The sequence below is a fragment of the Loxodonta africana genome, chromosome 25 (assembly GCF_030014295.1).
Source record: "Loxodonta africana isolate mLoxAfr1 chromosome 25, mLoxAfr1.hap2, whole genome shotgun sequence".
Classification (NCBI taxonomy): domain Eukaryota; kingdom Metazoa; phylum Chordata; class Mammalia; order Proboscidea; family Elephantidae; genus Loxodonta; species Loxodonta africana.
Window position 1 is genome coordinate 49,434,119 of NC_087366.1, and position 26,007 is coordinate 49,460,125.

At 53.0% G+C, this 26,007-nt stretch overlaps 1 protein-coding gene across 1 annotated transcript in view; it reads left to right on the top strand.

Moving 5' to 3' along the window:
* The window catches only part of ITPKB (inositol-trisphosphate 3-kinase B), a 115,560-nt gene that overhangs the window by 78,656 nt on the left and 10,897 nt on the right, over positions 1 to 26,007 (top strand). The window contains exons 2-5 of the mRNA XM_003411025.4: positions 14,302 to 14,401; positions 14,871 to 15,084; positions 21,767 to 21,971; positions 24,609 to 24,710. Coding sequence (XP_003411073.1) covers positions 14,302 to 14,401; positions 14,871 to 15,084; positions 21,767 to 21,971; positions 24,609 to 24,710 — 621 coding nt within the window. The remainder of the gene's footprint in view (positions 1 to 14,301; positions 14,402 to 14,870; positions 15,085 to 21,766; positions 21,972 to 24,608; positions 24,711 to 26,007) is intronic.

Here is a 26,007-nt window from a genome sequence, read left to right on the forward strand (position 1 = left end):
CCCCAAACAACCCAGTCGGGTAGGTGGCACGGACATTTTACAGAAAGCTCAGAGACGCTTAGTAACTTGCCTTATAGCACCTAGGAATAACGAGAACTTGGGTTTGTCTGGCAATGGAAGAAGCCTAGCAGAGTGATGAAAAGCTTGGATTCCGCAGCCAGACTGCCTGGGTTCAAATCCTGGCTTTGCCATTTACCATCTATGCAACCTTGGGCAAGTTAGTTAATCTCTCTGTGTCTCAGTGTCTGCATCTGTAAAATGGGGATAATGACAGTATGCCTATAAGATGAGATACTCATTAAATGAGTTAATACATATAAGATAATTAGCACTGGCTGAGGAGGGATGAGCCCTTGTAGCCCCCAGGCCCAGGAAGAGCTGTCCCAGAGGAGGAGGGGTGGGGTGGGGTAGAGTGCACTGAGGGTGTAGACCCCGAGTGCTTGCTGGCTCCTTAGAGCAGCTGGGCCAGAAGGGGCACTGGTGGTGCTCTGCGGCCTCTGGATTTTGGTGCCCATTGTCTCTGGCCAGCGAGAGCTTCCAGTAAATTTTCACCCTCTGTAAATCTCTGCCGTGCTTTTTTGCGTTTTTACCAAAGTAAAAATAAAATCTCTGGTGAGGGGTGGACGAGGCTTAAGAGTGGGGTGGGGGCTAGCGTGTGCTACAGGGGCTGCCATGGCCTGGCTGGGCTGAGCCCGGTGCCCGCCCCAGAGGAAAGGCCCAGCCTTTCTGTCCTGTGGGCTTTATCCATTAGGAAGTCAGCTGTAGAGGCAGCCCCCTCCCAGGCTCTTCCCTGGCCCCCCACTCCCCGTTTCCTCCCATTGTTGGCCGCTCCTAGCCTCAGGTCCCAGCGGCCTTTGAGGTCCAGACGGCTCCTGGTGTGAGAGGCAGGCTAGGCCTCTGTGTTTCACCCAGGCATTTCCTAGGCCTCCTGCTGCTTCCTCTCGTGTGCCTCTTTCCTCCAGCCCTCCATTATTTTTAGTTCTGAAGAGGATGGAATCCAGGAGGGAGGGGAGGGGCGAGCCAAGTTAGTGACCTTCTAGACCAGAGATAGCGCATTTGCGGGCCTTGCCTGCTGGGGAGTGTTAACGAACATTTCCATTTTGGGTGAAGGACACCTCAGTTCTTGGGTAACCAAGGAAAAATGTGGTTTGGCAAGATAGTGGGCCCCTTTGATACCAGATACTGTAAAGTTAGGCAGAGGGAAGGAGGGTGGATCTGAAACAAAACGTTGCTAGTGCAAGAGCAGTCTTTGCTGGTGTCCCCAGAGCCCTGGTGCCAGTAGTACCTGCTGGCAAGGACGTCACAGACTCTGAGCAGGGCTGACTGGCCCGAGACCCCGGGGGTCTGGGGCCAGCCAGGCTGCTGGCTTCAGGGAGCAGAGGGGCGTGGAGATGATTTGGGAGCCCAGCTCAGGCAGAGGAAACAGGAGTTCCTGCAGATGTGCCCCACCTGCTCCCTGGAGATGTCTCTGGAAAAATCCAGGCTTGAGCAGGTGAGCATGGAAAAGCATAGCCTTGGTTAGGTGTGTCTCTCCTCCTAGCAGATGGGATGTGGCAGGGCCTGAGCTTTACTGTGTGCTGGGCACATAAGTATTCTTGCCAGTCAGACAGCTGGCAGCCTTGTGCTCCTTCCTACTGGGTGCCATTGAGTCGACTCCAACTCAAGGTGACCCTGTGTGTGTCATAGTAGCACTGTGCTCCATGTGGTTTTCAATGGCTGAGTTTTAGAAGTAGGTTACCAAGCCTTTCTTCCAAGGCATCTCCGGGTAGACTCAAACCTCCGACCTTTAGGTTAGCAATCAAGAACATTAGCCATCTGTACCACCCAGGGACCCCTCTTTAATCCTGGCTCCCTGAAAGCCAAGATATAACACTGTCCCTGCCAGCTCTGCCCCTGGCCTGCACAGCATGAGAGACCTTCCTGGCCCAGGCACTGTCTCCGCTCCAGACTGTTAAGGGATAGCCCATGCAGCTGAGCTCATCAGTGAGGAAATTTTGTTTTTTAGAGGCAAGGGATGAGAAAGGATAGCACTGCCAAAAAAAAGGAAAGTTGGTGTCGAGTCACCTCTGACTCCTGGCGACCCCATGTGTGTCAAAGTAGAATTGTGTGCCATAGGGTTTTAAATGGCTGACTTTTCTTCCACGGTGCCTCTGGGTGGACTCCGCCCTCTGACCTTTCAGTAAGCAGCCAAGTGTGTTAGCGGTTTGCACCACCCAGGGACTCCATTGCACTCCTACTGGGGCAGGTAGAAGTTTAAGGAGAGGTTCCCAGTGTTCCTGGAGTGTGCCCTCTGGTGGAGACACAGTACCACAGGCACGTGAGTCTCACGGAGTACTCAGAGGTCTCCTGCTGTGTGGAGGCTTCAGGGAGTGGCCTGTGGCTGGAGTGTCTGAAAGCTTTTGGGAGAAGGTAGGGCCAGCTTACAGATTCTAGAGGGCTAGGCTGGATGGATAGGTGGGATGTGAATAAACAGGAGGAGGAGGGAGAACGTTCCAGACAGAACATCTGAATGGACAGAGATCTGGAGGTGGGGCAGTTTTGGAACAAGAAGGGCCTGCCCGGCTGGATGCAAGAGGGAGCACCAGGGAGAGAGCTGTGGGAAGTGAGAGTGAGAAGGTATCTGGGGTGACCCTGTGTCCTTGCTGGGACCTGCCACCTCCTCGTGGGTGGTCAAGGAGCACTCAGCAGCCGTGCCCTTCCGAGCTGGGCCTCTGGCAGCTTCCCCTGGCTGGGCATATAGGTGATGGTGGGGGAAAAGAGTAGCCATGATGCAGGGCCCGTGGGTGCCAAACTGGGCACCACCCTTGGCCTGGAAACTGGGTCTCTAGCTGCAACAGGAAAGAAGGCAGCTAATCAAGAGGGCTCAGCTGGGCAGCCACTCAGGCTTTTCCTGGCTTTTTCAGACGTGTGGCTGGAAGTGGGTAGACCAAGGTGGTGTGCCTCCTAAAGGCTGAGCCGGGGGTTTGAACACAGGCATCAGGAACACCCATCTTAAAACAGGGAGCTACGGCCTCTGGCCTGACCAAGCTCACACACTCCAAACCCCAAGCATAGCAGCCCTCGCTTCTCTGTTAGGAGTGGAGAGGACAGAGCCCTGACCCCAAGAGTTCAAAGCCAGCTCTTCCTGTCACATCAGCAATAGCCATGGGGTCCCTGCCAGCAGGGGCCGGTGAGGACCAACCATCCTGACCAGGCAGGCAGAGCTGCCCTATTCTCTTGCCCAACCCAGCAGCTTGATTCTGAGAGAGGTACTTCACCCACCCCACGACTCAGCATAATTCCCACCCTATCCCACTAAGAAGTGGGTTCTTAAAAGGACAGGTAAAAAAAAAAAAAATTATGCCCAATAGTGAACTCTGTGAAAAGTGTTCTATATCACCCAACAAGTGGGAACATTGAGTGTGTGGGGGCGGGGGGGTATGTAGGGGTGGATATTAAATAAAAAATTACCTACCAACCTACCAGTTGCCGTCGAGTTGACTCTGATTCGTGGCATCCCTGTGTGTGTCAGAGTAGCACTGTGCTCCATAGTTGTCAATGGCTGATTTTTTAGAAGTAGATTGCCAGGCCTTTCTCCTGAGGCACCTCTGTGTAGACTCCAACCTCCAATCTTTTGGTTAGTAGCTGAATGCATTAACGATCTGCACCACCCAGGGACTCCAAATAAAAAATTACTTGGGTCTTTTTCAAAAACTGTTTTTGCACTCGTTATTTAGGGGACTGTTCTTGTTTGTAAAAGTAGGGAGGCAGTTAGTCTTAACATTCAGGCTCTTATTTTTAGCTTGAGCTACCTGCCCTGCCAAACCCTTGGGCTTAATTTTTTCCGATCCTCACGCAGTGTCTTGGTTTTGAAAGACTCTGCCTCCTCCCCTCCAAGCACACAGCTCACTTTTGGCAGGCGCCCGCCGGTTTCGCTTTTGGCCCCAGCCAGGTTTCTAACCAGTGCTCCAGGAGGGAGCTGTTGAGCCAGGGGCGCTACCTGCCTGGGCTCGCACCCAGCTGCCGCCTCAGGAGGGGCTGTGCCAGCGTGAATACAATGAACAAAGTTGGCACAGTCTCTGCTCTGCAGCCTGGGAGAAGGACCAGGCTTTTCCCCAGCGAAGGAAATTATGATCACTAGGGAAACCCTAACCGCTTTTTTAAGACAACCAAAGAAGAAGAAGGAAGAAAAAAGCATTTTTTCCAAACATGGAAAATTCAGTGGCTTTCACCCAGACTTTTGCAAATACAGAACAAAGGCGCTGACGCAGAACGAACCTTCCCTGGGCAGAGGCGCCCTCCGTCCTCTTTCAGCGCTTTGTTCAGTGTGTCTCCCTCAGTGTGTGTCAGTGAGGACGTTCTGAGAACAGACTTGGAAGGGAGGGCAGGGCAGGGCAGGGCAGGGCAGGGCAGGGCAGGGCAGGGCAGGGCAGGGCAGGGCAGCGCAGCGCAGCGCAGGACTTCATTCAGGCCTGTGCCATCTGAAAGGTCACTCTTCCGACAAAGCTCTGGCTGTTTCCCTGAGGCCTCTTTTTAACTGGGGGAGAGGTCAAGAGAGCCAGCTGATGGGGGCCCAGTAATCCTGTTGGCTGAAACAAAATCCTCGGAATTAACGATGCAAACCAGGAAGGCATGTGACCTTGGTTAGGTGTTACTTAGCCACTTAACCTGTTTCGTCATCTGCACAGTGGAGATAACTGTATCAGAATTGAGAGGGAGGGTTCAGTGAGACATCAGCACAGTGCCTAGCAACATGTTAGGTGCTGAACGTGTAATTTCTTTGCCTCTTTCTCTGGTAAGCCAGGCTATCATCACTACTCGCCAATACGCGTGCACACACACGCACGGGGGTGCGCACAAGTGCGTGCGCAGAATAGGATTCGTCTAGGAATATTCTATTGTTGTGGAGAGCCACTGGGTCCAGAAGTAGTTCCCTTTTCTGATATTTTAGAGATTTCCCCATCCTCTTTACTTAAAAAAGAAAAGAAAAAAAAATGAGCGACTCCTTATTTATAAAAAAAAAAAAATAATTACCTAAAAATAAGTTGGTCAAGAGACTGGACTATTTCCCTAAAAAAGGAAGTTCTGGAGGAAAAAAGTAGAAAATTGCAGGAAGAAGTCAAAGAGGAAGAGAGTTAAGTGCATAAACCTCCTTTAGAAAATGGAATCTGTTGAGCGATCTCACTATTCAGGCCGAAAATACTGTTTTCACCTGTGCCTAGTGGAGTTCAAATGTATGAAATGGGAAATGTTTCCAAACTTGGGAATGGCTGGATTTCTCTCAAAACCAGGGGGTGGGCTGCCTCACGGGACCCATTCTTTCTCCTTTTTGCAACTTTTCCTGACTTTCTGAACCAGAAACCGAAGTCAAGACACCTGAGCCCTAGCATGGCTCTGCGCACTACTGGGTGACGGAGCAGGAGCTGGCCTGCCCACTCCCCAGGCTTTGAAAGCAGTTAATCCCACATAGCACATCTTCCTGTCACCAGACAATGAGCTGGCCCTCTGCAAGTGCCCGGCTGGCTTCTTGCCGGATTGCTCAGCCTTGGAAAAGAAAATTATTTCCATTAGACACATAGACATGTAGAAATAAGAACAAAGTGAACATCGAAGCTTTGCTTGTCTTTTGACAGTATGCAGAGCACCTGTAAGTAAGTGGCATCCCTGGGTGGAGCAAACGGTTTACACGCTAACATGCTTAGCTACTAACTGAAAGGTTGGCAGTTCGGGTTCACCCAGAGGCACCTTAGAAGAAAGGCCTGGTGGTCCCCTTCCAAAAACTCAGCCACTGAAAACTGCATGAAGCACAGTTCTACTGTGACATACATGGAGTCACCATGAATCAGAGTCAACTGGACGGCAACTGGTAACTGGTAGTATGTATGTATCACCTCACCGAATGCTCACTATAACCCTATGGGGTGGACAGGGCACATGCCTTGTTGTTATGCCTAGGTCACAGATGAGAAAACTGAGGTTTTGAGAAGTTCAAAGGCTTACCCTTAGCTACAGCAGGGAGGTGGTGGAGCAAGGATTCATTTTAAATCCAAAACCTGTATCGTGCTGTGCTCCATCATGCTGCTGTCTCCTGGAGACAGAACCCAGCTATGGCCTGCCTTCCACTGGGGATGTGAGCATCTTAGACGGAAGCCAGACGGAGAGAGAGAAGGGGTCTGTGCTTCAGCCCTTAATCCCAGGGCAGTGAAAGGCCGTCAGCTTGGCAGCCGGAGAGCAAGGAAGCCGGAGGAGGGGCTGGCTGTCTTAGGGTAAACTTGGGCTTGTAAGTAGCTGTCTTCAGAAGGCCTGCTTCTCTGAAATAGTCCAGGCATTGCTGCCGGGTACGAAGAGTAATGCCAGGGGCTTGATAAGAAATGGAGCAGAGCCTGTGCCTGCCCGGAAGCTTAAACTCACTTCCGGAGTCTCTGACCAGATTCCTGGTGGGCAGATGCCCTCCCTCACAGCCTATCAGATTTGGTCTCTCTCCTCCAAGACCTGCAGGCTAGCTAGCCTTGGTGGCCTCTCAGTTCCCCAGCAAGGGGCCATAGGGCCAGCTGCTGGGGGCTCCAGTCCCTCCAGAGGTTCAGACCTACACCAGTAAACAGTTGCTGTTGAGTCGACTCCGACTTATGGCGACCCCATGTGTGTGACAGTAGAACTATGTGCTATTCAGAAGTAGATTGCCAGGACTTTCTTCCGAGGCACCTCTGGATGGACTCAAACTCTTCGTTTATCAGCCAAGTGTCTTAACTGTTTACCCACCCCGGGACGCCAAATGGGTAGCCAGAGGCCCCTTCATCCCCACAACCAGTGCTAGGTAAGTGCTGAGTCCCTGCTTTCCTCCCTCTTCCTCCTCCTGTCCACCAGCCACCAGCCCTCAGGCCTGCCCTTCTTTGCCTGCTTTATGGCAGGCGAAGGCCAGACTTTGAGGCTAGCCCGGTTAATTGTTTTGTTTGTTTAAGGCAGCGTTTCCCAGCAGCACCTCGGGATGACTGACTGGGAGAACCAGCCAGAGGGTGCTGTCCACCCAGGAGGCAGGAGCTGCATCAGACAGCCTGGAATTTGGTCTAGATAAACGCACAGAACCAGAGACCCTCCCGAAGCTTCCTCTGTTGGGCTCAGCCTGGGCTCAGGCAGACCCCCCTGGCCAGTGGGTGGCTTCTCCTGCCCGGTCTTGACCGTGGCAACTCCTGAAACAGGGCCAGAGGTGGAGATGAGGAACCACAGGTGGCGAGGTGAGGGCTTCCCCACACAGAAACTCTCAGCAGTGAGGTGCCGCACGTTGAGCAGAACGAGTTTGCCCCACGTAGGCACTGGCCTCTTAGAAAGAACGGCCTGTCGATCGTGTTCTGCTTCTCAGAAATCAGCCAGTGCAAACCTTATGAATCACAATGGTCTGATCTGCAAACCATCATGGGAATGGCAGGACCCAGCAGTGTTTTGTTCCACTGTGCATGGGGTCACCATGAGCCAAGGCCACTCTCTAGCAGCTGACAATAATGGAAGGCATTGGCCTCTAGGGAATAGATTCAGCTCTGCTCTGGGGACCAGAAATCTTTGGGAAAAGGGGGACAGGGAAAGATGGAACGGGATGTGTTATGCCCTTGAGCTTCCGAAAGCTTCCAGTGTCCTCCTCACAGGTTATATGGTGCAGGTAGTACCTGAGCTGTGAGGAGAGGCTTGCTTTCGTTGTAGCTTTGTAGTTTTTTGTACTGTGGGGGCTTGGCGTGTTGCTGTGATGCTGGAAGCTATGCCACCAGTATTCAAATACCAGCAGGGTCATGCATGGCAGACAGGTTCCAGCTGAACTTCCAGACTAAGACAGACTAGGAAAAAGGACCTGGCCGTCTACATCTGAAAAGAATTAGCCAGTGAAAACCTTTACGAATAACACTGGAACATTGTCTGATAGAGTGCCAGAAGATGAGCCCCTCAGGTTGGAAGGCACTAGACGGATTGACACAGTGGTTGCAACAATGGGCTCAAGCATAACAATTGTGAGGATGGCATAGGACCGGGCAGTGTTTCATTCTGTGTGCATAAGGTCGTTATGATTTGGAACAGACTCGATGGCACCTACAACAACAGTCTTTCTGTGGTGACCCGTGTGTGTCAGAGTAGAACTGTGCTCCATAAGGTTTTCCGTGGCTGATTTTTCCTGAAGTAGATCCCCAGGCCCTTCTTCCGAGCCACCCCTGGGTAGATTTGAATCTCCAACCTTTAAGTCAGCAACCGAGCACATTAACTCTCTGCAGCACCCGGGGTTCTCCCTGAGTCTGAAGCTACTCCACGACACCTGATCTTTTGCAGTCTTTTTGTTGCTGGAGAATGTTCTCTGGTGTTTGTCTGGTTCAAGACACCCTTCCACTGTGACTTCCTGTCACCTCAAACACGAAGAGGGTTGGGTTTTGTTCTGTCAGTTTTTTCTGTTTGTTTGTTTTTCTTTCCCACTACAACTCTCTTTCCACACTGAGTATTCTAGCTCCTGTCAAAGACAGGTACAAGCAGATAAGGGGAGGAAACTGCCTTGAGGAGCTTCAGCAAGGTGAGAGGTCTGGAGGCTGCTGGAGGCTGCAGCATCCCCCTACTGGCTGTTTTCTGCTCTTTTCCTTCTCAACTTCTCTGAATGAGCTGGGCCCCCTCATTCTTGGCACAGGCAGGGTTTAGCGTGAAACTCTGCGTCTTCCAGAGCTAGGTTTTTGCTGCTCAGGGTCGGGGCTGTAGTATCGTGTTGTTGTTGTTAGTCCTGTTGAGAGTTGGCTCCAGCTCATGGCAACTCCCTGTACAACACAACAAAACGCTGCGCGGTCCTGCACCATCTTCACAGTTGTAGGTATGCTGGAGTCCATTGTTGCAGCCACTGTGCATTTTGAGTGCCTTCCAACCTAGAGAGCTCATCTTCCATCACTGTATTGGACAGTGTTCTATTATGATTCGTAGGGTTTTCATTGACTAATTTTTGGACGTAGATTGCCAGGCCTTTCTTCCTAGTTTATCTTAGTCTGTAAGCGTCACTGAAACCTGTCGACTGTGGGTGACCCTGCTAGTATATGGAATACCACTGGCATAGGTTCCAGCATCACAACGACATTCTTGAATTCTCATGCAAGCCATCACAGTATGACCAACTAACAGGCGTGTGGTGGCAAGGCTGTAATAGGCAGGAATAACATCAGCAAAGTGCTTTGGAAAGAGATTAGTGGAAGGCTGTGCCCAGTACTCATAAAAAAGAACAGAGTGAAAGCTAGCGCTTATTTAACCCAGAGGTGCAGGAATCTAAAGATTTGTTTCGCTGAGCCTCACCTAAGCCCTTAATGCCAAAGGGGCCACCGGAAAGACCTCACTCCTAGTCTTCAATTGGTTTGAACACCCAACATAGAATCAAAATAAAACCCGCGTGTCCTCTAGCCCCACCCCAGGGCCCTCTACGTCAGCTCTGTGGTGCTTTCCTTTCCCTTGAAACGTTCCCAAGGACATCACAAAGGCATGTGTGGAGTTTGAACCGCAGAATCTAGAAATATCTAGCTGCTCTGATCTGCTGCAGGTGAGAGCCTAAACCTGTGTCGACTGGTGGCTAAGCCCAAAGTGGCAACTGAGCAGCGCCAGAATGGGATGTACCTTGCACCCGGAAAACCCCTGCATGTGGCTGCCAGCAGAGAGTAAGGAAGTCTCCTGGGACAGGTTCCCAGCGTTCCTCTGCGAATGAGATATCCACCGCCCTCTTCCCGGTTAGGGCTGAGCAGCCTTGGGATGGGAGGACTCTCATGCCTTTGGCCATTCGGGGCCCACTTTTCTGCTGAAGAAATGACCCCTAATGGAGGAGGAGTGGGAAAAGGAAGCCAAAGCTGGAAAGGTGCCCCTGTATTCAGAACTTAGTGTTGCTAGGAGGGCCTGGGGTGTCTCTCAGGAGGCTCTTGGATCCTTTGAACTGTCAGAGGACCCCCAGCCCTGGAGCATCCCTCCTTTTTGGGTTTTTGGCCTCCATAGAGAGGTCCTGGGACTAGAGGCCTCACGGCTTCTAATGTCCCTGCCGGGCTTGGGCTGCACCGCCTTTCCCAGCATCTGTCCCTACTGTCTTCTAGGGCCACAGGCCCCCACCCGAGGGTGTCTCTGCAGCTCTCCGGAGAGGTGGACCCCAAGTAGTGTGGGCCTGGCCCAGCCTGAGGCTCTGCAGTCTTTATTGCTTAGTAACTATGGCAGCATCTTCACGTGGCAGCAGCCTGACCGTCCCGGGTGACTTCAGAGATACTGTGCCCTGTCCTCAAACACAAAGGGCTAAAGACTCTTCCACAAACACCCCGTGCCCGCCATCTTCTAAGAGCGCTATCCTCCGGGTTAGGGAATCTACGTGTTTTCCTATTTTACAGACAAGAAAATAGGGACCCAAGGAGGGTCAGTAACTTGTCCAGGAGAGCCTGTGAGGAGGGCACTAAGCCAGGACTTGGCTGCTCACCCAGCCTCCCCCTTACCTCGCTCCCCAAGTCCAGGCTGCTTGGCTGCTCACCCTCATCTTCTACCGCTTCCGGCTTCTGCTCCCAGCATTCTGCTTCCCAACTGTTGCAAATCCCAGTCCCCAGCCTCTGTCCTCCTCCCCCGCCCCCCTGCAGCCAGCATTTCTTTCCTCCCCCTTGAGAATGCCTCCAAGCTACTTCAGTGGGTGCAGCCCACAGCCTTCATGATGCTTACCCTTCCCAGCAGTCACCAGCCTCCATGACCCCTCACTGGTCACCGAACGCCTCCCCTGGGGTCCTCATTCCATCCTCTCACCACGTCCAGTTCAGGAGGAGAAGACGGAATGAAGCTCAGAGCAGTCATTGGTTTGTCCGAGGTTGCACAGCTGGTGTAAGGTTTCTTGTCCACCCCACAGTGGTTACTGGGTTCTAACTCAGGCCATCTTCCCTCCACTGGACTCTGAGCCCCTGTGGACGAGGACTAGCCCACTCACCATACACCTAGCACAGCGCTTAGCACATAGTAGGACTTCCTTAACATTTGTCACTGACAAGGTCCAGTGGCCCCACTTGTTGGAATGCAGTTATAACCTCTCTGTCCCTGGTCAGGCTGTAGGCAAGGACCACTAGGAGATTTCTTTCATGATCCTCCTGGCATGCCCTTCAAACCCACTAAACCCGTTGCCATCAAATTGATTCCGACTCATAGCAACCCCATAGGACGTAGAACTGTCCCATAGGGTCTCCAAGGAGCGACTGGTCTGTAAAACTACAGACCTTTTAGTTAGCAGCCAAGTTCTTAACCACTAGGTGGTCCACAAATAACGAGTTCAGTGAGAGCGATAGGGGCCATCAGCCATTCTCACGGGGTTTTATAGGTCAACAAACCATTTTCCTGGGAACCTCAGAACATTTTTCGGAAGTTTTTTTTTTCAACCCCCTGCTTTTGAATTTTAAGGTCTTGAAATTCACACTGAAGATATTACTCCAGTTATAAAATTCAGAAATGAAGACGCAAATAAGGAAGCTTGAGGCTCAGAGAGGCCCACACTGACCCAGAATAGTGAACAGGAAATTCCAGTCTTCTGACTTTTAATTAACCAGAAGGGCGTGTGAGCATAACCTGAGTGGGTAACTCTTTGCCCGCCCTGCTTAGATGGCCCTGGGGCTGGGCTGGTGGGATCATTACTGTGGCCACGGTCTTCCTCCGAGGGCCCTGCATGCCCACCCTGTGTCTTTTGGGCAGAGGGCTGAGGCACTCTCTGAGCTCTGGTTGCAAAGACATGATCCACAGGTGGTGTTTGCCTTGCAGTTTTCCTCTGGACCTGCCTTAATGGCTTCCACAGCTGTGGACAAACCCTACTTGGCTCATCATGCCTAACGAGCTTTTTCCATCGTCACCCTGTGCGTCGTCTGCCCAGATTGTTTGTGTAGCCTTCTGGGTGCGTTGATAAGAAATACCTCCACCTTCATTAGCCTTCTTTGGTGCCCTCCATCAGAAGGATCTGGGAAAAACAACCTTTTCAGTAAAGGCCTGGCCCTCTTGTCACAAGGCCCTGCAGAGTGCTGCCTTCGCTTATGAATGGCATCAGTCTTGGCGTTCGGGTGATAGGGATAAAAATGGCCAGGGTCAACAGCTTGGAAAAGGAGGGCGCGGACAGTTGCTCAACCTGAAGAATTTAATGAATGTCACTGAGTTGTATGTGTAGAAATTGTTGAATTAGTGTATGTTCTGTGTATATTCTCAACAACAAAAATAAAATAAATTATTAAAAAAAAGAAAAAAGACCAGAATCAGTAGGGAAGAATGCCTTCCTGAAACAGATTTTAACTTGAAAACTTGACAGAGGCCGCTGAATCTCAGCAAAGAGGAATTTAAAAAAAAAAGAGGAGGCAAATTTAACCTTGAGATCCAGCAGCTTCCACAGCTGAGGGCTGTGCTGGTTTCTCAGGGTGCCTGTCAGGCATCCCGTCTGCAGGTGGTCCCTCTGTGGCCCTAGTGCCCTTTGTATCGATGCCCAGGATTCAGGACAGGGAAAGAAGGCCCTGTCACTGTCTGTCGAAAGGCATCATCTTCAGGGGCTTGTCTGTAAGGCAGGACTGTCCCCATTTCCCTCTTCTGCAGAATTCCTAGCTTCTCTTCCTTCCCAGTTCTGTCCGCGTGGTTTTTGTATTGTCATTTTGCTGGTCAGGGATCTTCTTTTTCGGTAACTTGAATGCTTCTCAGTTCAGGTTCCCATCACACCAATCAGGGGCTGATGTTTTGGGGGACCCTTATCTTCATCCCAGAATCCCTGGGTGGTGCAAACAGTTAACGTGTTTGGCTGCTAACCAAAAGGTTGGAGGTTTGAGTCACCCGGAAGTGCCTCGGAAGAAAGGCCTGGCAATCTACTGCTTGAAAAATCAGCCATTGAAAAGTCTGTGGAGCACAGTTCTACTCTGACACACATGGGGTCGCAATGAGTTGGAGTTGACTCCAACTCCAAGGCAGCTGTACTGTTATCTTCATCCTTACAGTCTACTCTTATTAAAGTTAATAAAGGGATATTTTTCTAGAGAAATGTTTATTGCTGGAAGATAAAAAAGGGTTTCAGTTTTTTAAAAAGTAGTTGTATAAATGAGGATTTAAATTCCAGCCTCACCAAATACTCCTCTCAGGCTCGGGCACTACAAAGTGAAAATCACAATACCAGCCTGGCCTGCTTGGGAAAATAAAACGAGGCATCAATAGGTGTGAGTTCTCTTCTTCTTTCTGCCCAAGGAGCACCCCTTCCCCAAACACACATACTCACATTCACATACACACTGTCACACACATACTCTCACACACTCCATCCGTCACACACACACTCACATATACACACTCATACATTCACACACACTCAAAAACGCAGTGATACAGACACACACACTCCCTCTCACACTCTCCTGTATACACATTCTCACACTTACACACACTCATGTATACACACACACTCATACACTCTTATACTCAAACATAACACACTGACACACACTTCCTCACACACTCATGTATACACTGACAGTCCTGGCTGTTTTCACTTAAGAAACATTCCTGAGCAGAAGCAGTGTAGAGCAGAAGAGGGACCTATGGGTTTGTCACCTGTCATATGGTTTCCAGGGCCCCTGTGTACACTGACACCATGGGGGGCTGTCCCTGGGGAACTCCCTTTAAAGTCTCTCCTCAAACTGCTCATAGGCAAGAGGTACCCTGGAGCCACCACATATACACATACAGTGTGAACTATCACGTCACAGCGGGAGATACTGGCCCTCCCTAGTCTTCCTCTGTGGGGGCCACTGATGTCAGGATCAGGGAGGTCATTTTACAGAGTCCTAGAGTGCCTGATGACCCAGCTGTCCCCCTCCCATCATCAGACAGATGAGGAAACCGAGGCCCACAAAGGGGACATGAGCAAGGGCAAGGGTGTGGTTTAGTTATTTCCCTGATGGGGAAGTGGCATGGAATGAGGATCAGCAGTGGATTGAGAACACTCTGCACCTTCCACCTGCCCCCTGAGCCTGTTGAATCATCATCCTGAAGGTCTCCTCGCTTCGGGGCATTCTGCTTAGTTTGCCTGTAGCATGGGTCCAAGCCCTCTCTGACTGCATTGCATCAATGAGAGGTGGGGGTCCTCAAGCCCACTGTGACAACGGACAGTGAGTTATCTTTCCCTGAACTCATCCTAGGAGAACCTAGTGGTCCTCTCTCTGACGTACCCTGAGGAGAACCTGGTGGTCCTCTCTCTGACTCTGTGAAAACAAGCAATGAGTTATCTTGCCCCGAACTCACCCGAAAGAGAACCTAGTGGTCCTCTCTCTGACGCAGGACTGTTTGTGTGCGTGTTTTTAGAGCAAATCATGGAGGAAGATAAAAAACATGGTGCACTGGTCTCCCTTCGTCATGTCCTTCAAGAAGAAGTATCCCTGGATCCAGCTGGCGGGGCACGCAGGTAGAGGAAGCCTTCCACGCTCCCGGCGGGAGGGCTTGGCTGGGTGGGGGTGGTGGGCCACAAACTTGGGAGGGGACAGCCTGGCCCCTGGGTGCTCCTGGGTGAAAAGCATCCAGACGGGTTCTTGCTGAGAGACTCTGCAGTCTGAAATTGCAGCCACCATGTGCCTTTAACACTGTTTTGTAGATGAATGCAGGCAGCTGCCCTCTCTCTGGTCAGTGCTACCACTCCCCCAACACCCACCCTCCCCTGTGTCTCTGTCCCTCTGTCTTCTTAACTCTTCCTCTCTCTCTCAGTCTCTTCCCATTTTACTCAGTAAGACACATGAAACCATCAACCTTTATAGCTCGCCCACCACTTGTCACCCCCCCTGAAACACCCACTCTCACAGTGGGGAGCCCTAGGGACTGTGCCCAGAGGGACTTGCCCCCATTCAGGGACCAAAGGCCTCCTCCCACCTTGTCCGCAGGGAGCTTCAAGGCCGCGGCCAATGGCCGGATCCTGAAGAAGCACTGCGAGTCGGAGCAGCGCTGCCTGGACCGACTAATGAAGGACGTACTGAGGCCCTATGTGCCCGCCTACCATGGGGATGTGGTGAAGGACGGGGAGCGTTACAACCAGATGGACGACCTACTGGCTGACTTCGACTCACCTTGCGTGATGGACTGCAAGATGGGTATCAGGTGAGCCAGCTCCTCAGAGCCCCCCGTTTGCCTGGGCGTCAGGCCAGCCATGTTGGATGCCTAGACCGTCTTCGTGGCTTCCTGAGAGGCCGGCGTGCAAGGGCAGTCCTGGGGTCTGGCTTGGACTAACTAGCGGCCACCCCCCCGCCCCGCCCCAGTCCTCTCACACTGTGTGCAGAGGGTGCAAGAACCCTGGCTCTGTCCCTCGACAGCCCCTTCCCTTCCCTGGTGTGCTGAGGTTATGTACCCAGAGGGGGGCAGAGAGAGCTCCCTATGGAGGATGAGGTGGGATTGCTGGTGGCCAGTACCAGGTGGGGAGGGAGCAAGGTGGTGACTTCCTTTACATGAGCTGCTGCGAAGGGGAGGCTGGAGTAGGGGCCTTCTCAGTTACCCCAGTGCTGGGAGAATGGGAAGACAGAGCCAGCTAGTAGAACATGCTGGCTTGCCAAAAGAGACTTGTGCCTGCCCTAAGAGTGCAGTTGTAGAGGGACTCCAGGAGCTGAGAGGCCCTGTAAATACTCAACAGCTTGCCTGCATCTCCAGAGTGGGGCCTGGTGTGCCCTGGCCAGCCCAGCAGCAGAGAGCTGCAGGGCCACATGAGCCCAGAGCCTAGAGGCAGGTGATTGGCCCTGTGCAGAAATTGGCTGTCTGGGTGGCACACAGTTTGTGTTCGACTACTAAACTACAGGTTGGCGGTTCAAACCCAGCCAGCAGCACTTCAGAAGAAAGGCCTGGCAATCTGCTTCCATAAAGATTACAGCCCAGAAAACGCTGTGAAACGGTTGTCAGTAACACATGGGATGGCTATGAGTCGGATTTGACGGCAACGGGTTTGGTTTTTGGAGAATGGGTTCCCACCCCAGGTTCCTGATGGCCGAACTCAGGTTCTCCTGACGGATGCCAGGAGAGGTTAAGTGGGACAGGACCTGGGAGAGAAGAGGAGAAAGTTAAGAGTGGGCAGAGCGCAGAACGGAGGAGCTGCGTTGGAGGGGACAGCGAGGACCTAAGACCCTGTCGCCCTGAGCTCGGGGCCTCGGGTTTTGCTCATCCCCTTTTCAAACTTCTACCTTTTGGTCCCAAGAGCCACACAGGGCTCCTTCCCCCTTCTCTCATAGTGTAAGGAGGGCTGGGTGAAGCCCCTCCGAGTGCTGTGGCCCACGTGGTGTCCAGTGTTGGTGCTCACCCTGAGAGCCAGCCCAGACCTCAGCTCCTCCTGCCCGCCATGTGGATCATCCAGCTAATTTTATTTCTTAGAAGAAGAGATTGAGAGAGAAGATTGTGTGAAAGAGAGACAGGCAGACAGACAGCGAGGAGAGACGTGGGCCATGGCCTAACCAGCTTTCCTTCCCTCCTTGCTTCTCCTGAGATTTCTGTCCTGACAGCTGACCTGGCAGGCCAGCCTGTTGGTAGTCCCTTGGCGTTGCCCCCAGGCCAGGGATGGGGGGAGAGGGCATGGAGAAGTACAGACCCCAAGCGTCCACCCCTGCCCTGGGCCCTCCCACCACCCAAAGTCCTCGTTACATCCAGGGAGCTGGGGTGGGCCCAGAAGAGGCACAACACCCCCCGCCCCCGCCGCCACAACCAGCAGCCACTTGACCATGGCTCTTCCCCAGTCTTGTTTGTGTCCCTGGAAGACCCTCCCCTGGCGCTCAGGGGGAGGCCCAGCCCTTCCTTCCAGCCCAAACCCCAGCAGGACTCAGCCTGCCTGCAAGGGAGGAAGTTCACATTGCAGCACAGATGGAAAATCTTCCCGTTGGTGTTCGCTCAGAGTGTGACCAAGAAAGTGCAGCCCGGTGTGAAGGAAATGGCAGCCAGTAATTTCCTGAAAGTTGGGTGGCCCCAGGGATGGCCTGCTGCACTGTGCCCTGGGCCATGCTCCCGGGCACTGGCCTACTCCTGGGGCCTGCAGGATGCTGCCCTGGGCAGGAGTCTACCCATCAGGGGTGGCCCCTGGTCCCTCCCTCACTGGTGGTCTCCCACTGCACCTCAAGGCTCTCCGGGGGGCACCTAGAGTGACCAGTGAGGCTGAGACCCGCCAGCCCCATCTTGGGCAGGGACCAGGGAAAGGGGCTGCAGGGTGAGAGAGGAGAACACAAGGGGGGAAGAGAAGATTTCCACAGAAGCAGCCCACCCCAACCTCCCAGCCCTCCTGCCTCCGGAATCCTAGACTGCCCCAGGCACTGAGCTCAGTGCTCCCCTGTATTGTCACATTTCATCCTCACTGACACTGTGGAGATAGGTCGTCTTCCCGTTTGAGCAGCAGGTGAAGTGACTCATTTGGGGCCACACTGAGATCAGCAGCACAGTCCAGATGCCTGAGTCAGGGCTTTCTAGAGAAACAGAACCAGTGAGATAGATATGTGTGTGCATGTGTGTGAGAGAGAGAGAGAGAGACTTCAAGGGATTGGCTCACGTGATTGTGGGGGGCTAAGTCCCAAATCCATAGGTCAGGTGGCGGGCTAAAGACTCCTGCAGACTTGAGTCCAAGGATCTGTGGGTCAGGTGACGGTAAGGGTGCAGAATAAAGTTCTGCAAAATACCTGCTTACATTCTGGAGGCAAAACACACCTGAGTGAAACAGATTGAGTACATTACATTAGATTACGTAATTGCATTACATTTATGTTACATTATAGAACGGCAACTAGGCTAGTGTTTGAACAAAAAACCAAAACCAATCTCATTTCCGTGGAGTCGATTACGACTCATAGTGACCTTATAGGACAGAGTAGAACTGCCCCATAGGGTTTCCAAGGAGTGGCTAGTGAATTCAAACTGCCGACCTTTTTTTGGTTAGCTGCTGAGTTAACCACTATACCACCAGAGCTCCTTGGTTGAACCACTAGGAACCATAGCCCAGCCCAGCTGACTCATAAAATTAACCATCATACCAGATGTGCACTGACCTGCCTGACTGCAAAAGGAACCCTGATAGCACAGTGGTTAAAGTGCTCAGCTGTTAACCGAGAGGTCGGCAGTTCAAACCTACCAGCCACTCCAGGGAGAAAGATGTGGCAGTCTGTTTCTGTAAAGATTACAGCCTTGGAAACCCTATGGGGCAGTTATACTGTGTCCTACAGGGTTGCTATGAGTCAGAAACCACTCAGAGCAACAGGTTTTTTTGCCTGACTGCAAAGGCCAGCCTTTGTTCTGTGTGACCCGCTCCGGCGGCACCTTATCAGGTGTTTGTGATCAGTTATGTTTGGGCTCCGGATTGTGGCATTTTCCCAAATGGATGGATTCAGAACCCCTTGGCCTCAGAGCCTCTCCTGAGACCGGTGTTCCATGTGATGCTTCTCCTGGTCAACCCCACAGTGTGGCCCTGTCCTGGCCAGAGAGAGGAGGCTGGAGCTGGAGCCCAGGGCTTTGAGAAACATCAGCCCAGGGGACTGGGGGGTAGAGACCTGTCGCACAGAAGTGGTGAAAGGGCAGATCAGCTAACCAAGCCAAAGCCATGGGAGTGGAGGGAAGGGGGATGTGGGCACCCACAGTGTCCTAAACCAGGGGCTGTGTGACCCCCGTTCGACATGGATGTGTTTCCAAGTGGAGGACCTGGCTGTGCTCTAGGGAGTTTCCTTAGCTTTCACCCCCATGAGTCTGGGTTTGATCCATCACCAAGAGTCAGGGAGTGCCTTCTTGACAACTGGCCAGTGGCTGAAACTAGGGCTGTGCTCCAGCACTTCTGTGCCCTTTGTCAAGCTGTTGGTGGCTCTTGTCTCTCACCTGCTGGAGTCCACCATGGGCTCGCAGCTCTACTGAGAAGGATGCTTCATTCATTAGTCAAATTACCTCTTCTGGCACAGTAGTTACAAGCTTGGCACCTGACCAGAAGGTTGGCAGTTTGAATCTACCAGCCGCTTCTTGGAAACCCTGTGGGGTTGCTTTAAATAGGAATTGACTAGATGGCAATGGGTTTTTTTGGTTTTTTAACCGAGCTTATCTGTGACTGGATGAGCAGGCCTCTGCTCTGTGTATGATGGTAGGCCTGACCTTCCCTCGGTGGCAGGGCAGCCTGTGGAAACTGTGCCTCACCTTCCGAGGGACCTCCAGGCCCCACCATTCAGCTGGCGACCCTGTGGGCATCTCTCCCCAAGCCCCGCTCCTCTCCCAGGAGTGCGCAGCCCTGCCCAGATCAGAGCTGGGGAGCTCTTTTTGAAGACACCCCAGTATGAAAAGGGATTTGACATCAAGGCCTGCTTCCTGTTCAGGGAGTCACTAGGGAACTCTTTGCAGAAGTGTAGCCACCCACGCACCCTGCAGGCCCCAGAGCTCACTCAGCAGCATTTGGGACAGCCAGCCTCTTCCCACCACCACCCAGATGCCCCTTCACCTGCCACCTTCCACACCAGACACACACGCCAGGCTCACACAGCACGCCATGCACACAACCCGATGCAGCAGCATCCTGCCTCACACCCTCTGCCTTGCAGCTCTCATCGCTGACTGTGGCTACACACACACACACCACACACACACACACACGCTAGTCTAGGGTGTGTGTATACATCTATGTGTGTGCACACATGTATGTGGCATCTGTGTGTGCACATGTGTATGTTACATGTGTCACTGTGTGTGTATGTGTGCACCTCCCCCTTGCCATCTTCATCACCTCCTGGAAGATTCTAAAGGACCTGACCTAAGTTCACACCCCCAATTTTTTTTTTTCTTCCTGTTTCTTTCAGTGCAAATATCAGTTGGTACAGTGGTTATCTTTTTTAAGACCTCATGGAGTTTTGCTCAGTCTATTGTGGGTCCCACACCAGCAGCTTGGAAAAGGTGTGGTAGGGAGTGGTGGAGCAAGGCAGGGGCAAGGGATGGTGGGGAGGGGGCGTATGCGGGGTGCAAGGCTGGCCCTGGGTGGGGGTGGGGGCAGGACAAGGGAGGAGGGTGGTGCTGCTGTCAGCAGCCTTTGTGGGCGGCGCCCTCCCACGCTTCCCTCTCCTGCAGCCCACACTGCTCATTGCTGTTTCACGAGGTGTCATGGGCGTCTCCGCACCCGTTTGTGGGGGAGGACTGGGTTTAAATGGGTGCAGGGAAGAGGGGGAAGGGGCTCTTGGTGACGTGGAGGGGTCCACACCTGGTGCTGCAGGGTGACTGCACCTCCCGTTTCAGGGATGGTGGTCAGGGAGGCAGCCCCTCAGGAAGCCTGGTGTGGCCTGGGATGGGGGTGCTGGGGGCGGGGTCCATCAGAGCAGTCCAGGCTGGGTCTGCAGTGGGCCGGGGGCTCGGCCTCTGGCTGCTCATGTCCCGCATGGTCCCCGCTCCTGACACTCCCACCACAGGTGTGGTTCCTGCCAGGCCAGCTCCAGGCCCAGCTTACTTGTGTGATGGGCAGGGCAGGGTGGCAGGTTAGTTGGGCACGTTTTCTCTGGCTTTTGACCTGGACGCTCCGGTATCAGAAATGTCAGCGAGCTCTAGGCCTGGAGCTGGTAAGGGAGAATGAGCAAAGCAGAGCAGAGGGTAAGATGCCTGGAGGCTTTTCTTTCCCAGCCTGGGCTTCTTCATCCATCATCATGGCCTCTACAAGGCCACCTTCCGGCCTAACTTTTATTCTCAAGATTTCCCGTCTTTAAAGGAAACGGGGAACCCAGGGTGGAAATGGGGAGAGTGGGGATACAGTGTGGGGATTGCAACCAATGCCGTGGAACACTTTGTGTACAATTTGTTGAAGGAGAAACTAATTCGTTCTGTAAACTTTCACCTAAAACACAATAAAATATTTTTAAAAAAGAGCCCAAGAGAAGACATGCTGGAAGACGTGTTCTGTTTGCACTGTAAGCTTCCAAATGGTGAATTCAGTGTGACCAGAAAAGGAATACCGGGTCGCACTTTCCTGCATACCTGGGGACGACTTGCATTAGTGGTCATTGTGAAGAAAGCATAGTACGGACCTCTGAGAGACAGAAGATGGAGCGTCACGAACCACGGTGTAAGCAGCATTACAGACATGCTCTTCGGGACCTGCAGGGACAAGACTCATACTATTCAATGTAACCAGGTCCTGCAGAGCTATGTTTTTGTGATAAACGATAATATTGCTACCATTTTCCTGTGGTGGGAGATACCAGATTAACCAGGCACAGCACGTGGACAGTGAAGTACAGGAAGAGATGGTTCCTGGGGTTAAGAAATGGTGCTTGGACCTTGTGAGGAATCTTCACGTGCACTGACTGGGCAATAAACAACGTATAAGTGTGTTTTCTCTACCCATCTTCCTTGATAAATCACTGTAACTCACACACAAAAAGAAGGTTTCCCCTCTCTGGAGAGAGTAGAGACATTCAAGGGCAGGCTTGGCCCTCCAGGCTACAGAGGAGTGGGGAGACAGGTAGGGTGCAGGGGGCACAACAGTGAGTGCTCCCACAGCTCAGGTGGTTGCTCGCTTAATGGACCCAGCCAGGGCAGGGGGATGGGGCAGGGCAAGCCATGAGCCCTCCTTATTCTGTTGGCCCCTTAGGTTTTGCCAGGCCTCCAGGTGGTCTTGGAATGGAGTGGCTGCAGTCCAGGTGCCAGCCAAGTCGAGCACGTCACCACCTGGCTGAGCAAGCCTTGGCTTCAGGGCTGCAGCTCTGTGGCTGTCCTGACAGTGAACCTCAGCCAGGCACCCCTGCTCTGAGCCTTCATCCACCAGTCAGTGACAGGCTGCCAGTGACTCTCAAGTCGTCTCACCTCCTTGCAGGACCTACCTGGAGGAGGAGCTCACCAAGGCCCGCAAGAAGCCCAGCCTGCGGAAGGACATGTACCAGAAGATGATTGAGGTGGACCCCGAGGCCCCGACCGAGGAGGAGAACGCCCAGCGGGCCGTCACCAAGCCACGCTACATGCAGTGGAGGGAGACTATCAGCTCCACGGCCACCCTCGGGTTCAGGATCGAAGGCATCAAGGTGAGCCAGGGAGGGGCGGCCAAGGGGGTGGAGCGGTGGGGGCCTTGGGCCTCAGGGTTATCTCTCAGCTTCCTCTCACCCAGGCCCAGGGTCTGGGTAGCCAGCCATAGGACAGACATTTGGAGACATTAGTTCCTGGCCTATTCCTCAGTCTGAGGTACACGTGGGATGGCCATGTGGAAGGCTGGGCCTTGCACCAGGGGCTGAGGGAGAGCTTCTAGCCCTGCCCCACAGTCATCTCTGCTGAGGACCCTACAGTTAACCAGGACTTACTGTGCCCCACATTGAGAACCCACACAGGCACCAGCTGGTAGGATACCAGCAGGGAAAGAGGTGCCCTTTCCCCCTGGCATGCTCACTGGAGCATTGGCAGTGACACGCAGGTGCCAGGCGTGTGGGGGGGACACCAGCTGCCCAAGGAGGAAGGACAAAGCATCTCTCGTCAGTGTCACCAGTGCACCAGGCCACCCCCAATCTCTGGGAAACCGTACCCTCTTCTTTCCTGGTGGTCTCCTGTGAAGGGTTCAGGATGTTCCCCTGTGTCCAGGCCCCTGCACGCTCCTTGCCATTAAGCTTGCACAAGACCACTCAGACATGCACTAGCCCCAGCAGCCTGGGGCCCTTGGGTCTCGGGGTCTAGGGCAGCATCGCCGCCACTGCTGACTGGCATGTAGATGTGGGTTCCCGTGATTGCGGTGTCTCCTGCTGCCGCAGGGCAGGGGCATGGGGTGAAGGTCTTTGCCTTCCTCCAGAACAGCTGCTGGTGAGCACTGGACTGAGAAAGCCATTTGTCCCTTCTGTGTCTGCTGAAACCTGCCTTCCCTCTTTTTTTAAATCCTCAGATTTAATGCAGATTATATGCTCCTCCTCCCCTTAATGCTCGTTTTTTTAATCTTTTCAAAACAAATCTTGTTTCCTCTTCACCTTTCCCTCTCAAACAGGGTGTTCTTCTGGCCTCTGTCCATCATCCAGCTGTAGGGACAGCTAACAGCTGGTCTTCTGAGGCCGAAGGCCCACCGGCTCAGAGAGAAACCAACTGTCTTCCTCGCCACCGCCCCCCCCACCCAGTGCCTCCCTGCCCTCAGTCCAGGAAATGCCCTGTGCAGAGAGGCTTAAGGGGGTTGGGCCACCACTGGCCTCGGCCTAGGCCTCCCTCTGCCCCAGGCTTCTGCTCATCCTCAGAGGCAGCCTCAGCGAAGTCAGAGCTTTGACTCATCTCAGTAGTTAAGCATTCAGCTGCTAATCAAGAGGTCGGCAGTTCAAATCCACCAGCTGCACCTTGGAAACCCAATGGGGCAGTTCTGCTCCATCCTGTGGGGTCACTGAGTCAGAACTGACTCAACAGCAACGGGTGTTTTTTTTGTTTATGGTGGAGGGACCCAAATTTTAGGGCTCCTAGAGTCCCTGGGTGGCACATACGGTTAAGCAGTCTGCTATTAACCAAAAGGTTGGCAGTTCGAATTCACCCCACGGTGCTTCAGAAGAAAGGCCTAGCTGTCTGTTTCTGAAAAAATCAGCCATTGGAAACCCTGTGGAGCACAGTTCTACTTGGACACACAGGGAGTCACCATGAGCCGGAGCTGACTCAATGGCAACTTTTTTTTTTTTTGGCATTGCTATCCTTTCTCATCCCTTGTCTGTAAAAACCAGATTTCCTCATTGATGAGCTAAGCCCCACGGGCTATCCCTTGATAGCCCGGAGCAGAGACAGTGCCTGGGATGGGAAGGTCTCTTGTGCTGCACGGGCCAGGGGCAGAGCTGGTAGGGACAGTGTTACATCTCAGCTTTTAGGGAGCTAGGATAAAAGAGGGGTCCCTGGGTGGTGCAGATGGCCAATGCTGTCAGCTGCTAACTGAACGGTTGGAGGTTTCAGTCCACCCAAAGGTGCCTTGGAAGAAAGGCTTGGTAATCTTCTAAAACTCAGCCATTGAAAATCACATGGAGCACAGTTCTACTCTGACACACATAAGGTCACTATGAGTCAGAAGTCAACTCAGTGGAAACTGTATTATTTTTATTTTTTTTAGGATAAAAGATCTTAAATTACACAGGAAGTAGAGCTGGACTTGGGATGGAGAACAGGTCTCTCCTATCCCTGGTGAGGGAGAGAGCCGAGGAAGGCCGCCCTTGACCTCGGGCTATGGCACAGCCCTGGCCGCAGAAGCCCTGGCTGCTGGAAGCTGGCATCTAGTTCCAGGGCCAGGCCCTGCAGTGGTGAAGCCCAGGGGCTCCTGTCTCCCTTAGACCTGGTGCTTGCCGGGCTGGGCCTCTGCATTCCACTCTTCCATTCCACTTGCTTTGACCCAGATGCTTCTGACTGAATCCAGGCCTTTCCCAGTGCTATCCCCTCTGTCTGGGATGACATTTCCACCCTCTGAGGGAGAAGACATCCCCAACTTTGGGCTGTCCAAATTAACCCTTTCGTCCCCAGGCCGTGTTCACCTGGCTGCATGAGGCCCCTGCCCTTTCTCTTGTATGAGGCACCTGGCTGCCTGCACCACCCACTCAAGTGCCTGGGGGGCCAGGACCCAGCCTCAGTGCTCTGTGGCCAGTGGTCTGGGCCATTTGTTGGGTGACTGTTGCCAGAGGTTCCTCTCCTGACCCTGCTTCTGAACGGGGGGTTGTTCTCCATCTCAGAAGGAAGACGGTTCCGTGAACCGGGATTTCAAGAAGACGAAGACGAGGGAGCAGGTCAAGGAGGCCTTCAGAGAATTCACTAAAGGAAACCAGAAAATCCTGGTGAGTGGGGGGGAGCGGGGGCGGCTCCCCTGAGAAGGACTAGTCAGGAAGGGATAACCAGGCCAGGCCTTCCCTCAGGAGTCTTCCCACATGGCAGCTGCAGCGCGTGCCTACACAGAAGACCCTGGCCCCAAACTTGTGCTTGGAAGGTGAGGGGAAGGTGATGGGATTGTCAGCTCCGCCCATTGGGAGAACAGGGAAACTCTGCAAACCCTCACTGATTCTTTCCCTTGAGCATCAACCTCACAGCTCAAGACACTTTCCATTCCCTTCAGAGAATGGTAATTGCTGTGTGTCTTCAGCATCTTCGGCCTGCCAGGAATTGTGGTGGCACTCATTGAATCCTCAAAGGATCCCTCTGGTGTGGGTGGACATTCTTGTTCCCATTTTACAGACGAGGAGACTGAGGTCAGAGACACACAACCAGGAAGCGGTGGAGCTGGGATTCCAGCTGCCTTCCGGGTTGGCCAGCCCTGGGCTGTGAGACTAGGGGAGGGAGGTGTGTCCATCGTGTCACACCGCCCTCCCCGGCAACGACTGACCGGCTGTCTCTGAGCGTAGAGCTGTGGGCAGTACATGTTCTTGACAAGGTGGCTGAGTTTGTTTTTGCTGCAGCAGGCAGGCTGGGGCAGAGGCTGGCTCCTGACCACTAGATTAGAACACTTGTTTTCCCAGCTTAGCCAGTGCCTTAGTCTCTTTGGGTGGCCGTAACAAAATACCACAAAGGGGGTGGCTTTAAAGAACAGAAATTTATTATCTCACAGGTCTGAAGGCTGGAAGTCCAGATCCGGGCCTTGGCCATGTCGATGCCTCGTGGGTCTGTTCTGTGCCTCTCCTGGTTTCTGGTGGCTGCCAGCCATCCTTGACATTCCTTGGCTTGTGGATGGGTCCTCACATGGTTTTTTCTCCTGCGTGTGACCGTTTCTGTGTCTGCCTTTCTCTTTTATTAAGTGCCACTCAGAAAGGGTTAGAGTTAGAACCCACCCTGGTCTAGTATGATCTCATTAACTGATAACATCTATAACGAAAAACTCTTATTTCCTCAAACAAGGTTATGCTCACTGGTACAGGGGTTAGGACTTTAACCTATCTTTTGGGGGACACAATTCGATCATAACAGTGTTGTTCCGGGGCGGATTAACCAGTAAGCACACGTAAACTTGTGCGTACCTGGCTTGTTAGATAATCTGACCCTGTGTGTGTTATACAACCACCCCTGGTGGACAGGGCGCCCTGTAATGGTCAGAGACCTAAGCACGCCCTGGGACGTGGGCTCTGGAGCCCCCAGACCTGTGTG